Source organism: Balaenoptera borealis (genome assembly GCF_965194805.1).
Source record: "Balaenoptera borealis genome assembly, chromosome: 12".
In the NCBI taxonomy this organism is placed as follows: domain Eukaryota; kingdom Metazoa; phylum Chordata; class Mammalia; order Artiodactyla; family Balaenopteridae; genus Balaenoptera; species Balaenoptera borealis.
This window is the reverse complement of record NC_138869.1, coordinates 46,609,808-46,624,779: the sequence shown is the minus strand read 5'-3', so window position 1 is coordinate 46,624,779 and position 14,972 is coordinate 46,609,808. Positions and strand designations below refer to the sequence as shown.

The 14,972-nt window shown below is 44.4% G+C and overlaps 1 protein-coding gene across 3 annotated transcripts in view; it reads right to left on the bottom strand.

Annotated features, from left to right (window-relative positions):
* CDCP1 (CUB domain containing protein 1) overlaps nucleotides 1-14,972 on the bottom strand; it is a 62,273-nt gene that overhangs the window by 27,773 nt on the left and 19,528 nt on the right. For all 3 annotated transcript variants that reach the window (XM_082347370.1, XM_082347369.1, XM_082347368.1), the window contains exons 2-4: nucleotides 9,454-9,660; nucleotides 2,658-3,020; nucleotides 1,346-1,714 (exon numbers count right to left, since the gene is read on the bottom strand). In XM_082347370.1, coding sequence (XP_082203496.1) covers nucleotides 1,346-1,714; nucleotides 2,658-3,020; nucleotides 9,454-9,660 — 939 coding nt within the window. The remainder of the gene's footprint in view (nucleotides 1-1,345; nucleotides 1,715-2,657; nucleotides 3,021-9,453; nucleotides 9,661-14,972) is intronic.

Below are 14,972 nucleotides of genomic sequence, written 5' to 3'. Positions count from 1 at the left end.
TGGCTGTTTTCAACATTCTGATAAAATTGTGACATAGGGTCATCAAAATGTGTCAGTGGACACACATGCACATACACACATGTATATATAAAGTTATGCCTTGTACATGGTTATTGTGAATTAGAAGGAATCTTGGGTCAAGATATGAAGGCACTGAGGCTTCCTGAGGAGCCGGGCTCCAAGTGGGTGCCGAGCGGGCACTCCCAAGACGGTGTCAGATGGGCAACCCTGGGAGTGGATCCCACATGGTCACTTTTCAGGTGTTTATCAGCCATGCCATTTCACATTCTCAATTTCTCTGCCTGGTTCTGTCTACTTCCCGGAAGTAAATAATATTAAAAACAAGGATGAGAATCAACCCTGTGGGCAGAACCCATCCTCAGCACACATCACAGATGTCCTGGTTCAAGACCACTTGTCACAACGCACAGACTCCAGCTCATAGATGAGCCCCAGGAATAGCCACTCTGAACTCATCCTGTACCTTTTTCTCAAGATCCATGCCACTCCTCTCCGTGAGGCAAGGGCACCCAGGGAGCAAGTTTTAAGGAGGTGCTCACTCTCGGGGGCTGACCTTGTACTGACACAACCCTGAGGGTGACAGCCTCTGTGAGAGGGAGCTCCTCAGAGTAGGTGCCTCCTTCAGTGTTGTGCCCTGGGCATATAGCCTCGCTGCAGTCCTGGCCCTGATGACCCTTCTCTAGGTTCACGGCATCTCAGTAAATGTGTGTGGAATGATACACAACCTCATTCTCACAGAACCTGGGGTTCTGTGTGGTCCAGAAGCACAGGCTCTGGGTTCTGAGATTGCTCTGCTCCAGGCAAGCTGTGTGATACTGGGCTAGTTCCATAACCTTTCTGAAACTTCTGGTTTCCCATCAATAAATGAAGATAATTCCTGTTTCCCCTGCAAGGCTATAATAAGGATTAGCTGAGACCACGTGAGTGGTGTGCTTAGCGCAGGGCTTGGCACTCAGACAATAAAAGTGTTATCATCACTGCTCACGGTGCTGGTGACATCCTGATTCACACTGTAGGGTCAGTCAAGACATGAGCTCTAGAAGGTAACCTTCCAATGTCTTCATTAAAAACAACTTATCACCCTGAATGCAAGATCATCTTAGCTTCTTACTGTGCTGAAGTGGAACAGTATGCCCGGCATTCACCAGTGACCTGGTCTCACTGCCTAGCAACGCACTTCCTGAAAGTCTTACAGGGTCCAGAGTCCAAGTGTGCCAGAGCCACAGACAAGAAGTAGGAAGGGAACCTCAGCCCAAGCAGACTACCCAGGAAGGAAAGAAGGCACTGGAGGAGGGGGAGGGGAAGGAAAGTGAGGCTTACTTACTGCTTTCATCTTGTGGATGTTGGACCAATACTTGAAACTGCAGCCGGAGGATGCCTGGATTTTGGACATCTTGGTCACAGCCCTGCAGAGAGAGGTTGAAGTTCCCGGCGATGTTCCCAGGCTGCTTGTCCTGCAGCTTGAACACCTCGCGGTTGGTGGTGGAGCCTGGGATGCAGTACTCAACCCGCTCCTCCTTCTTCACGCAGTTGGAGACACTGAAGTGGAGGAAGGAGACGCTCGCCCGCAGGTGCGCAGGGATGATGAACTGCCACGTCATGAGCTCGTCCTCGGGGAAGCCGTCCGGGTAGTTGGCAGACATCAGGGTGGCTGAGCCTTCACCTTCGAACACAGATTCGATGATGCACAGGCCTGTTGGGGGTGGAACCCAAACGAGAGAATAGGAGGTGATTAGACCCTGCCCTGGTCATCCACAGGTGGGGGGACAGGGGTTAGAGAAGAGGTGAAGGTGGGTCTTAGGTCCTGAGCACTGGGTCTGGATATGGCATGTTTATACTCAAGGTAGAGAGTGAGAATGAGGATACATCAGTGGTGTGTGAGTATATGTTTAATATTCAACCCAGCAGGGGAAAAAAAATAAAGCCTTAATTTGTAGTGTCTGCCCACTTCCTTGGTGTAAAGACTCCCACTATAGCTGATTTCAGGCTACCAACAGGAGATGGATGAACGTGGAGTTGGAAGGAGATGGACAGCCCTCTCACCATCACATAGGATTTTCACCATACAGATCCAATGGGCATACCTAACTTCAAAGCATAAATAGTAAAATGCAGTATATTAACTACAAAGTGTTGAGTTTTGAGTACTTATTACCTTTGTTCCTAAACTAATTTATTTAATTGTAAGTTTATATAATTTTATTTTTAGTAATGGCTCTGTTTAATACCAGCTCACAAAATTCCAGAACACTTAACATTGGCACTCATGAGCTGCTGTGGGCCAGCTCTGGCATACCACCGATACAATTCTAGAAACTGTGAAAGAGACAGAAGACAGGACAAAGACATGAGAAACAGAGTCATTAAGGTCTGTAGAGCCAGTCCCGTTTCATTTCTTGAAAACAAGCCTCACATACAAAGGACAAAGGAAAGAGTTACACCACCTGGTTTGTTTAACTGAGGAGGGTGGGTTCACACCAGGACTGGCCCACATGCTTACAGAAGAGTGGGACTTCCTTTAAGGTATTCAGATAGAATCACACAATTGCCGACATCTGACCATTTCTGATGGAGAGCAAGGGTGATTTTGTAGGTTTCAACCTCAGCAAACAGAGGGGAGGGCATGGCGAGCTCACGTTTTATAGACGACCGGTTTGTGATGCTGAAGCCGGAGACATTTCTGTTGAGGAACCACGGGAGGTCCAAGGCCATTTTCACTCCCTCTTGCATTTTGATCCGGGACACAGTGCCGTTGCTGCAGAAGGTTCCGATCCTGACCATCGTGGTGCCAATGCGGCTGCTGATGCTATGAGTGACTCCATCAGGGCAGCTCTCCCCCAGCCTGATCTGCCTCAGGCGAGGGAGGGAGAACTGCAGTTCTAGACCGATGTTCTTGTTAGCTTTGACATCCCAGATGAAGGTTCTGTTGAGGGTGGGCAACACCGACGTTGAGGGCTGAAGATGAACCTTTCCAAAAGGACATGGACCTGACATGCAGTCTGAAACACAGTCACAGAACAATCTGGTCAGACACGCTACTGGGCCACTCACTGCCCCTCCTCAGCCCCTGTAGTGAACTCTTTGGAGGGGGGGTTTTCTGGGGGGCCCACCCATCTCCTGGCTACATGAAAGTTGGCTGCCAATGGCTCACGGATGCATCCCTCTCTGGGGAAGTGCCTTGGCTGGAGGGAGCTGCCTTGGGGCAGAAAAGCCTGAGAGGTTTCCCTGCCCCTGACATCCATCCCAGCAGGGAGTGTCAACCCACAGCCAATCACTGCCAACCCAGGAGTGAAAAGCCTGACATCCCTGATTCACGTGACACAGCCTGGCAATTGTCACTCAAGCTCCAGATCAGTCTGCAGCTAAAACCACACCTTTGCTTCGCTGTCCTCGTTCTACCCTGCTTTCCTCACTTCTTCACGGGTTTCTTCCGAGGGCACTCTCTTGACTCATGACTTAAAGACAAGAATCCCCATGTCAGGCTCTGCTTCTAGGGAACCAGACCCAAGTCACCTCCTAACTACAAGTTTCCCCTGCTTTTTGAACGTTCACTTTATTCCACTTTGCTTTTACGAAAGACTTGCATTCATTGGTACTTGTTTCCGCTAACCAAAATAAATCCAAAGAGAATTTTTGCTTTTATAAAAAAAGGTGGAAAGCGAAAAGAGCGTTCAGGGTTTGTTTTGCAGGGAGCCATTACAGAGGCAGTGGGTACCCCGAGAGTGGCACCGCCAAGCTCCTTCCCCGGGAACGACACAGCATCTCAGCATCACGCTGCTACAGCTCTGAACTCTGTCCGTGAGCATTTGTGCTTTATTTCAGATTACTTTGCACATCCGTTAGCAAGATGTGTCCTAAGGTAACTGCTTCTTTGACTTAACGCCATTTTGGCGTGTGAAAAATGTCATAGGAACACTCTACTTTTGGGATAGTGCGGGTCGGGGAGGGGGGACCCGCACTGTTTTCCAGATAAAGTTAGTCCAGTTGGTGGATCTCTGCCCAGGCCCTACTGGAAGCCAGAGGGAGGCCCTTTGCAGTGGAGCCTTGCTTTGGGATACATATCCTACCTCCTCTATACCGAAAGAGTCATGATTTCTCAATTTTAAGGGTGCTGCGCCAAGCTCTACCTTTTAAAACTGGTTTTCCCGTCAACACATTCATCAACAGACTGAGTACGCTCTGAATGTACAGCCCCTTAATGGCTGGAACCTGGAAGCAAGGTCATCTTCTTGCCTCCTGGCTTTAATGCTGGTGTTTTATTACCACTGCAGTTGAATTTTTTTTTCCCAAAGGCTAACACTTAATGACATCCTTTGACGTACTTTGTTTCCTAAGCCTTTTTAAAACAAAGGGAGAAACGTTGCTATCAGGGAAGCACTAAGAGAAAGCAGGCAGCCTGATAGTGAGGCTTCTGTTGCCTCCAGCAGGGAATCTGAAAGGTGCAATGGACTTTGGCCACTGTAATAATAATCTGCAAGTCTAAATTTATTGCTGCTCCAGTGGAGTATCTGAAACCAGTGCCAACTCAAAATGGAATTATGGGAGAATTTCAGAGCTGTCTGTCTAGGACCTCTGAGGTCATCACGTCAAACCTCTCACTTTTGCAAAGCAGCCCTGGAGTCTGGGTGAGTCATGTGGCGCTCGCAGTGCACACGCTCCTAGGACAAAAGCCCAGGCTGTGTTTGGTCGACTTTCGTTCTTGCCAATGCACTGCGTTGCTTAACCAATAAAACAAGGTTAGATAATAAGGTGACAAATGCAACTAAAATTAGATTTTGTGTGTAGGTAAGGATAGTACCTAGTTTTTGGAGCTCGTGGAAACTTCATTGTTTCTATCAAGCCATCTCTTTCATAACTTTTCAACTACACTTCCCATGTGCCCTACTGGGTTCTGTGTTCTTGTGGGATCACTTAATCCTACTAAGGCAGTGGTTCACAGCCCTGGTTCCACACTAGACTCACTTGGAGGATGTTTAAAAAATACACATGCCTGGGCCACCCAAGCGACTCTGATTTAATTCCGTACCAAGTACCGGGAGTCAAAAAGCCCCGTCTCTCAGCCATGGCTCTGCCACCAGCCATGTGACCCTGGCGGTGTCAGGTTGTGCGAGCACTTTTTAATTTGTTGCTAAGAGCTTTGTTTTCAGAATGGATACACAAGTAAGAGTAGTCAAAATGATGGGCATGCCTCCAAGTTTTCTGCTCCCCGTCCAGTGCAAAAATGTTAAATAACTGAAATGATTCCTATCCAGAGGACGGAGAAGTGTAATTTCTGAAGTGATTCACACCTCATTTTCCCCAGCACAGACTTCTACTTTCATTAGCTTTAATGGGGCCATTCAAGAAGGGATGACATTGTAAATCAGTTATACTCTAATATAAAATAAAATTTTAAAAAATAATAATTAAAAAAAAGAAGGGATGACTGCAGAGGGGCTAAACTTTGAAACTTTCAGAATGTTTATTCAGGAAAGGTTTTTAAAAACAAGAGGCAAGCAGAACACTGAACTTGATTCCAGTGTCTAGATTTATAATCTAAAATTTTTATTTTCATAACATTTTAAAAAATTGTGAGCATGGGTTTTTACTATATGGTAAACTGTGTGTGGTCTGTGTGTGAGACTGGTCTCGTGAGATGTGTCTTGTGAGGTAAGATTGTGGTACCCTTTTCCTTTTTTTTTTTTTTTAAATAATATTTATTTATTTATTTGGTTGCACCGGGTCCTAGTTGTGGCAGGCGGGATCTTTGTTGTGGCATGCAAACTCTTAGTTGTGGCATGTGGGATCTAGTTCCCTGACCAGGGATCGAACCCGGGCACCCTGCATTGGGAGGGCCGAGTCTTAACCACTGGACCACCAGGGAAGTCCCAGTACCCTTCTCCTTTTTCAAGATGGCAGTCACTTTCTTGGCTTAATTGATTGTAAAAGTAATGCATGCTTGTAAAAAAATGGCACTACAGAAGAACAGAAAAAAGACAATGAATGTCACCTGTTCCCCTCCCCTACTCACTATAGAAATAATATAAGGCTAGCATTTTGGTGTTTAACCCCCCAGACTTTGGGCTCCATATGATTATGCGTATTCAATAAAGTGGGATTAAACTATACAAACTATTCTCCTACTAAAAGCTGCATTGTTTTCAATGGAACAAAGTGACCTGGGGCATCTTTCCATGTCAAATACATAGATCTACTTCATTCTTTTAATAGCAACACACTACTCCTTTGAGTTCTTAAGTATATCAATAGTCTTCTCAGCTCTGTAAATCTTCATTGAGATTTTAATTGTAATTGACTTAAACTCATAAATTAATTTGGGGGAGAAATGACACTTAAAAAATATTGAGGGACTTCCCTGGTGGCGCAGTGATTAAGAATCCACCTGCCAATGCAGGGGACACGGGTTTGAGACCCGGTCCAGGAAGATCCCACATGCCGCGGAGCGATTAAGTCCGTGCGTCACAACTACTGAGCCTGTACTCTAGAGCCTGTGAGCCACAACTACTGAAGCCTGCGTGCCACAACTACTGAAGCCTGCGTGCCACAACTGCTGAAGCCCGTGCACCTAGAGCCCGTGCTCCACAGCAAGAGAAGCCACAGCAATGAGAAGCTCGCGCACCTCAACGAAGAGTAGCCCCCGCTCACCACAACTAGAGAAAGCCCATGTGCAGCAACAAAGACCAATGCAGCCAAAAATAAATAAATAAATAAATAAATTTATTAAAAAAAAAAATACTGAGATTTTCATCAAGTAACATGGTATATCTCTCCATTTATTTACATCTTCTCTTTGGTCTTTCAGTAAAATTGTATATTTTATTTCATATACATTCTATGTATTTATTAAGATTAAATACTTAACTAGAACTTTTGAATAATGGTGACCAAAAGCATGCATAGTGAGAATCCTTATGTTGTTCCTTGATTTATTGGTAACGCTTCTATGTCTGGCTGTTAAATATATTTGCTATCAGTTTTTTTTTTTTTCCTGGCCGCACCGCAAGGCATGCAGAACTTTCCCTACCGGGGATCGAACCCATGCCCCCTGCTGTGGAAACATGGAGTCTTTTTTTTTTTCCAAATTTACTTTATTTATTTATTTTTGGCTGCACTGGGTCTTCGTAGTTGTGCACAGGCTTTCTCTAGTTCTGGCGAGCGGGGGCTACTCTTCGTCACGGTATGCAGGCTTCTCATTGCAGTGGCTTCTCTTGTTGCAGAGCATGGGCTCTACGTGCACGTGCTTCAGTAGTTGTGGCACGTGGGCTCAGTAGTTGTGGCTCACGGGCTCTAGAGCGCAGGCTCAGTAGTTGTGGTGCACGGGCTTAGTTGCTCTGTGGCATATGGGATCTTCCCAGACCAGGGCTCGAACCCGTGTCCCCTGCATTGGCAGGTGGATTCTTAACCACTGAGCCACCAGGGAAGTCCCTGTTATCAGTTTTTGATAGATACAATTTATTGGATTAAGAAAACATCCCTCTATTTCTGGTTTACTAAGAGCGTTTTATTAAAAACATTTAAGACCATCTATTAAGATGATCAAATGCAGTTTCTTCTCTTTCACCTAATCACACAAAGCAGTACATTAAACTTCTGTCTTCCAACAAGCTCTCCTGCTCTTGTTGTTTTAGTCTTTTAATGCAATTTTTTGGATTTGATGTATTTATATTTTACTTAGGATTTTTTTGGCATGTATGTATATTCATAAGAGATTGGTCTATGGTTTTCTTTTTTATGTGGTGGAAGATTTTGACATCAGGGTGGTAAGAGCCTTATAAAATGAACTGTGAACCTTTACCTCTTTCAGTGCTCTAGACTAGGGTTTGGCAAATGGCCAAATCCAGCCAAACACCTGTTCTTGTAAATAAACGTGGGATATTCATTGCCCATTTGTTTATCTATTGTCCACGGTTGATTCTGTGCTATAATGGCAGAGCTGAGGAGTTGTGAGAGAGACCATCTGGCACATAATGCCTAAGATATTTACTCTCTGGTCTTTTACAGAAAAGGTTTGTCAACCTTCCTCTAGAATGGTTTAAATATCATAGAAATTATCTGCTACTTGGAGTTTTATAGGACTCCTCTATGAAACCATCTCTAACTAACCCAAACCCTGTTCTCCTTCACACTGGACATTTTTTCCAATCTCCTCCTTGGTTATTTACTTATTCAGGTTTCCTCCCTTTCTTTGAGTCAATCTGGCTCATTAAATTTTCCCTGGAAATCATCCTGTCATTCAGATTTTCACATTTATTATCATAGTCTCTTACAATTTTAGCAATCTGCTTTGTATATGTCATTAAATCCACATTTATACATTCAATGCTGTATATCTGTAATTTCTCTTTCTTTTTTCCAGGAGACTAGTCAGAGTTAGTCTATTTAATTGGTCTTTACACAGAACCAGGTCTTGGTTTTAGTTATCAAACACAGTTTTTAAAACTGGTTTTAAGTACTTTAATTTCTCCTTTTATTTTTATGAATTCCTTCTTAAGGTTTATTTTATCATTTTTCTTCTCCCATGATCTATTGCCAATTCACTTATTTTCAGTTAAAGGTGAAGAAGTTTTCTGAGTATGGCTTTGATGAGATCAAAATAGTGTTCTCACTGTTATTGATATATCTGTTAGTTCTTAGTTGGCATGCCACCTTAAAATGATTGGGAAAGTATACCTTTAATTCTTTCTGCCTGATTATTGTTTCTTATGTCAATCTCCTATCCCAAATTATGACTAATAATACCAGTTATCTGTAGTTTGTTGAATTCTGGTGTGTCGTGCACTCTCAATCCGTAATTTTATTTCTTCCTCAAAACACCCCTATCCGTTGGTACAATGATTCTTATATTACAGACTAGAAAACTAAATCACAGAGCAGTTAAGTAACTCATATGAAGCCATGCAATCAGGCCACATGATCAGTAGCCCTGGCACTTGAAGTCAAACCCAGCTCTCTCAGCCTGCAAAGCTGCTGTTTTTTCCCATTGTGCCTTGTGGACCCATTTCCCCACTCTTATCTCCTCAACCTTCCAATTCTTCTGTCCTCCAACTCCCTTGACTTTTGCTCCTGCTCAGCCAGATGTTTTTAGCACATCAGACAGAGCATCACCTGAGAATCTGTAGCTCTGTTACAAAACAGTGTGGCATAGTGGTTACAGGCAAAGACTCTGGATCCAGAATACTTGGGTTCCCACCTTGCTGCTACACACCAGCTGTGCCATCTTAGGCACGTTACTTTCTTTGAGAATTTCTCCTAGGGCTGCTCTGAGGATTAAAAAACTGAAACCATGTAAAGCACTTAGAACTGTGAATGGCCACATAAAAGCTAAAGAGAGTGCGGAGTTTCAGAACAGATCTCACCTCTCTAGCAGAAGAGGCTGGCTTAGCATGTAAAAGAGAGGCAGGGAGGCCAAACCGTCCATGAGTGCATACTTACCAATATTCTTCTGGATCTCGATAACAAAGTGATTCTCTGGATCCCGGCAGCTAAAGGAAAAGAATGCTGTCTCTCCGGCTTTGATGGACAATGAGGTTACCCATTTTTTAGAAATGATGCGACATACGTTCGCTGGCAGAGTTGGGACCCCAGGCTTTATAAGGACTGTAATGTTGCTTCCATGTGGCAGAGCAATCTCATAAGTTTCTGAAGGAAGGAAGAAAAAGGGAGTGAACAGGATGATTTAGGGCTGCCAACCTGCTGCCGTCCCCTCAGTTGTCCAGGAGGATGACCTCCTTGACCCCTTTGTTCCTTCCCCCAGGTCTGAGAAGTGGGATGATGCAAAATTAAAGTATTATCCTCACCTGTGGGCAAGAACCCAGCCACTGAGGGCTGGGCACTGACACACATCTCTTGTTTGGCTGATTAATTTTTCTAAAAATTAAAAACACTACACCACATTCTAGGTGTCTGGAGCAGCATGTTTTCAGATACCCATCTGTGCAATATTAAATAGAGAGAAACTGCCACATCTCTACACAATATGACTGTAGGTGAAAGTCCACACACAGAAACGGTCTTTCTGTAGAGAGACATGCTTATCTGTAAAGAGCTGCTGTCCCCTGCCCAGGCCACTTCATATGCCCTGTACACACATACATGCAGTAGTGGAGGCTGGGAGAACTTGCAGAAATTAGATACAAACATATTGTGCCAATGAGCGTGGAAAGTTAAAGCCAAACAATGCTAATACCTCAGACTGGGGCTCAGCAAAATTATTTGAACAAACATTATGAAGCAAGAGAGACGGAGGTTGGTTACTAAACACAGGGGTGGGTGCACACCAGTCAGGATGGGGCCCTGATTCACAAACAAGCCCAATCTCCTTCCCATTCCTTTTGCTTTATGGATTTTTAGGTCCTCTCAGACCAAAAGGAAGAGCTACTTTTCCTCCTAGTAGCCACTGTCCCTTCCCTGACTTGGGTTCTGATTGTGGTCTCTGGGTGGCTGACGGGCTGGGAGCAGAGGATGGGAGGCCGGTTGTCTGGCAGAGGGAATCGTGGGGCTCACAGAGAGGGGCTGGCGTCGGTGTCTCTGTCCCACCGTGTTCTGCACCAACAGCTGGTCAGCACCTGTTATGGCGCCTTGTACATGGAGGTGCTTGGTAATTGTTTAGCCGGTAAATAGCAATTTAACCAAAAGCTTTACTTTTTCCCTTCCTTTAAAAAATTTTTAGAATCAAGTTTATTGATACAATTTACATACATTATAAAAGGACCTACTCAAGAGTTCTGACAAATGTGTGTGCACATGTACACCACCACAATCAAGATATAAAAATATTCATCACCCCCAAAAGTTCCCTCAGCGCCCTTTGCAGTCGACCTCCACTCCTGGCCCCAGAAAACTACAAATTAGTTTTGCCTGACTTAGACCTTCCTGGCCCCAGAAAACTATAAATTAGTTTTGCCTGACTTAGACCTTCCTGCAAAACGGTGTGCTTACTTACTCCCTTTTGTACCTGGCTGCTTTTGCTCAGCGTGTTTGAGAGTCAACTGCATGGATCAGCATTTTTTTTCCTTTTTATTGCTGAGTAGTATTCCATTGTCTGGAGAGACTGCAATTTATTTATCCAGGCACCTGTTCAGTGACATTTGAGTTCTTTCCAGTTTTTGACCAACCTCGTGCTTTCATTTTACCAGAACTGCTAGCCTGCTCGAGAGCTGTACTCACTTCTCCTCCCACTCAGTGCATGGGCGTGCCTGTGTTCCCACAGCCTAGCTGCTGTGTGCGATCAAACGTTTGGATTTTTGTCAACTTCCTCTTGTACCCTTCTCCCCCACCATTCGCTCTGCGCCAGACTGGCCAGCCAGCAGCTCTTTATATAGGGTTGAAATTGATCTCTCAACCTGTGATAATGAACTGCAAAAATTTCCTCCGGGTTATGAGGGAAGAACTTTACCCTCTTTGGGCCTCTGTTCCCTCATTTGTAAAATGAGGGGATTGGGCTAGAAAAGCTCTACCTTCCCTGCCAGCTCATCTATCATCAGTATCCGAGGAAATAAGAAGCGATTTTGCAAATGTAAGCATTCCCAACTATGGCCCAGCAGTGACACATCTCTCAGAGCACAGGGGCACCGGCACAGCTGGCTTCGTGACTTTGTTTTCGAGAGGGCTCAGGTTTGCTCTTTTGGAGCAAGACTTCTTATCTCTCTAACCTCAGCTTGTACCCCTCTCCACCTTGGTCACTGTGCTCGGGCCATCTTTGCCTTCTTTCTTGAAAATACCAACCTCAGGGCCTTTGCATGTACTGGTCCTGATCTCTAAAATGCTCTTTCTCTAGCAATAGCTGGTTCCTTTTTGTTATTTGGGTCTCAGCTCAAAGATCACCTCCTCAGAGCAGTCTTCCTCGACCAGCTACCCAAAATGCTCACCCCACCCCTACCCCAGCCGTCCTGCACCTGCTTTCCCTTCATCCCTGGCTCTCTTCTCTGAGAGGACCCGTGTTATTTGTTCCCACCTCCCACTATCAGAATGCGAGTTGCTGCCTACAGGAAGGCAGCAGTAATTTGCCTGTCTTTTTCAGTGGTAGTCTCAGGACCCAAACAGTGCCTGGTGCCCACATGGAAGCAGAACTGATGACCCTCCCAACAGCGCCATACAAAATCTCCACATTCTTGTCTTTGCCGCATTTAGTTTCTCATAGACTTACTACCATTCCTGTGTTTCAGTTTGGGCTAATAAATCTTGGTGGGAACCAGGGACTCTGAGCTTTGTAATTAATAGCCTCAGAGAAAGAAAACATCCTCTGAGGCAGAAGTTTCTTTACTTGAATGCTTCATCTTCAAGCAGCATGGTCACTGAGAATCTTCTGAGAAAGGTCGGAAGGCCCAGGGGTTCTTTTAAGATACCAAATTAAGGGCTTCCCTGGTGGCGCAGTGGTTGAGAATCTGCCTGCTAATGCAGGTGACATGGGTTCGAGCCCTGGTCTGGGAAGATCCCACATGCCGCGGAGCAACTGGGCCCGTGAGCCACAACTACTGAGCCTGCGTGTCTGGAGCCTGTGCCCCGCAACTGGAGGGGCCGCGATAGTGAAAGGCCCGCGCACCGCAATGAAGAGCGGCCCCCGCACCGCGATGAAGAGTGGCCCCCACTTGCCGCAACTAGAGAAAGCCCTCGCACGAAACGAAGACCCAACACAGCCAAAAATAAATAAATAAATAAAGTAGCTATTTAAAAAAAAAAAAAAAAAAAAGATACCAGATTAAAAATGAGTTCAGATGCATGTTCAGAAACCCAGTTGTCAGATGTATATCTGAGCTGAGTATGTCAACCTTTGCGTTCTCTTTCGGTAATCATAAAAAAGGTCTTACCATGTTATCTGTAAAAAATTATTGGGTTACCAGGTCTCTGAAAGCTTGGCACGCTCTCCCGTGGCCTCCAACCCTGGGTCTCCAGGGGGGCTAATTCACTGTCAAGTGAAGCTGTAATCCATCTCGGGGCTGCAGTCTGGCTGGCTAGGTTACCAATTTCTTTGTCATTTCTCCTCTTTGGCAAAAATATTTTAAAATTCCTAACTCTACAATTATGATTACTGTTATTTTATTCTACTTTTGGCTGCGCCTCACGGCTTGCAGGATCTTCGTTCCCTGACCAGGGATTGAACCTGGGCCCCCTGCAGTGGAAGCGCAGGGTCCTAACCACTGCACCACCAGGGAAGTCCGGATTACTGTTATTTTAATTGAGCGTTAGACACTAAACAGATCAGCGGTTCCCTAAGGCTGGAGGTGGGGGTAGGGGATGGAATACAAAGGGGCAGAGGAGAATTTGTAGGATGAGAAAACCATTCTGTATCTGGACCATGGTGGTGATTATAGGTTGTACACAAATGCCACAATTCAACAAAACTGTGCACTTAAAATTGGTGAAGTTTATCATGTTTAAGTTACACCTTAATACATAAAAAAGAGGGGAAAAAAACTTGTGCTAGAAAGATTGTATTTCTACACAAAGTGGCACTTAATAAACGAAAAAAGGAATAATCATGACCACAGTTAAAATATGGTTTAATAATATTTTGAGGTGGGCCTAGTTTCTCCCAAGGTATGTGTAATAATTTCAAATAGCTGTAAATTAGATTTTGAGAAGAAAATGCTGATCTTACTAAATTTCTCCATTCAGTTCTTCTCTCCTGTTTTCAGCCAGGTCAGTATCCCAAATAATTCTGCATATATGACAATCTATTCCATTATCAATGACAGCCAAAGAAAAATGTACAATCTTTTTTAGAAATTCATCTTTTTTCTTTTAGAATCTGAAATCTTCTATTCATTCAAACATTTTCCGGGTTCATATTATGTTCCAGGGATCATCCAGGGTGCAAAAGATTTAATGACAAAAAAGCCCTGGAGTTCCTGCCCCCTGGGAGTTAATAGTCTAGACTAGGGGTTTCTAAGTGGTCTGTGGAGGGCTTTAAAAATGAAGTTCTAAGTTACAGTAGGCCCAACATGGGACCTGGGAATCTGTATTGGAACCACTTTTTGTTTTTCCCCCTATGGTGGGAGGTAGGGATTCCTTTTGTTTATTTTTTCCAAATGGAAAACCAATCGTCCCAACTCTAATGATTGAATATGCCAATTCTTCTTTCCTGAATTGTTAATGCTACTTCTGTTGTTTATATTTTTTATTTGGGGTCTAAATAACCCAGATCATCATCCAACCTCCTTTTGGAAACAAAGCAGATGAAGCCTTGTAAGGGTTAAATGACTCACTTGGGGTGGACTTTTAACATTTTACCATGTTTCTTTGCTCTGACTTTGAGATGACCAACCCAGTATGTTCTACGATCAGGTCACAGTTCATACCTCTCCTTCAGTGCCTCAAACCAGAGAATCCCCACCTGGCTCACAGCCCAGGGAACACTAAAGGGCTTATCCACCTTTGCAGCAGGAGACCACTTATATTACATGCTGTTTCCTAGGGTCACAGCCAAGGCTACATCATCCATTGGGCTTTCATTTTCAACTGTTCCTCCTCAACCTCAATGATAAATATACCAGCTTGAGGGGGGAGAGCCAGAATGAGAAAATAATGATTCAACCATGTATACACTTGAAATCTGCACCCTCCTTATCAAGCCCCCACTAGAGTCACTTATTCTACTGTAATAAAAGTAGCAGAGAGACCCCCCACTGTTCGAGTAAAATCACTTATAACTTATTTATCACAGATGCTTAGAGTTTGAGAACGACATCTTGGTTGCACATTTTTCCCCTCTTCCCCACTCACCACCATTAATCATCCCTTGAAACTGAAAATTCCAACACTGTAGAATAAATTTCAGCCTCCTGCCACCCCACCCCTATCCCCCAGTCGGGCTGGCACATCTGAGTGCTTGATAAATATACTGTAATTTAAAGAAAATGGATGGGCGTTTTCTTCTTCAACATCTCTTTCTTTTGTCTCCCTAGGAACTTGGTATTTCATTGGTCTGGTATTTTGGAAGACCTATTACCCAA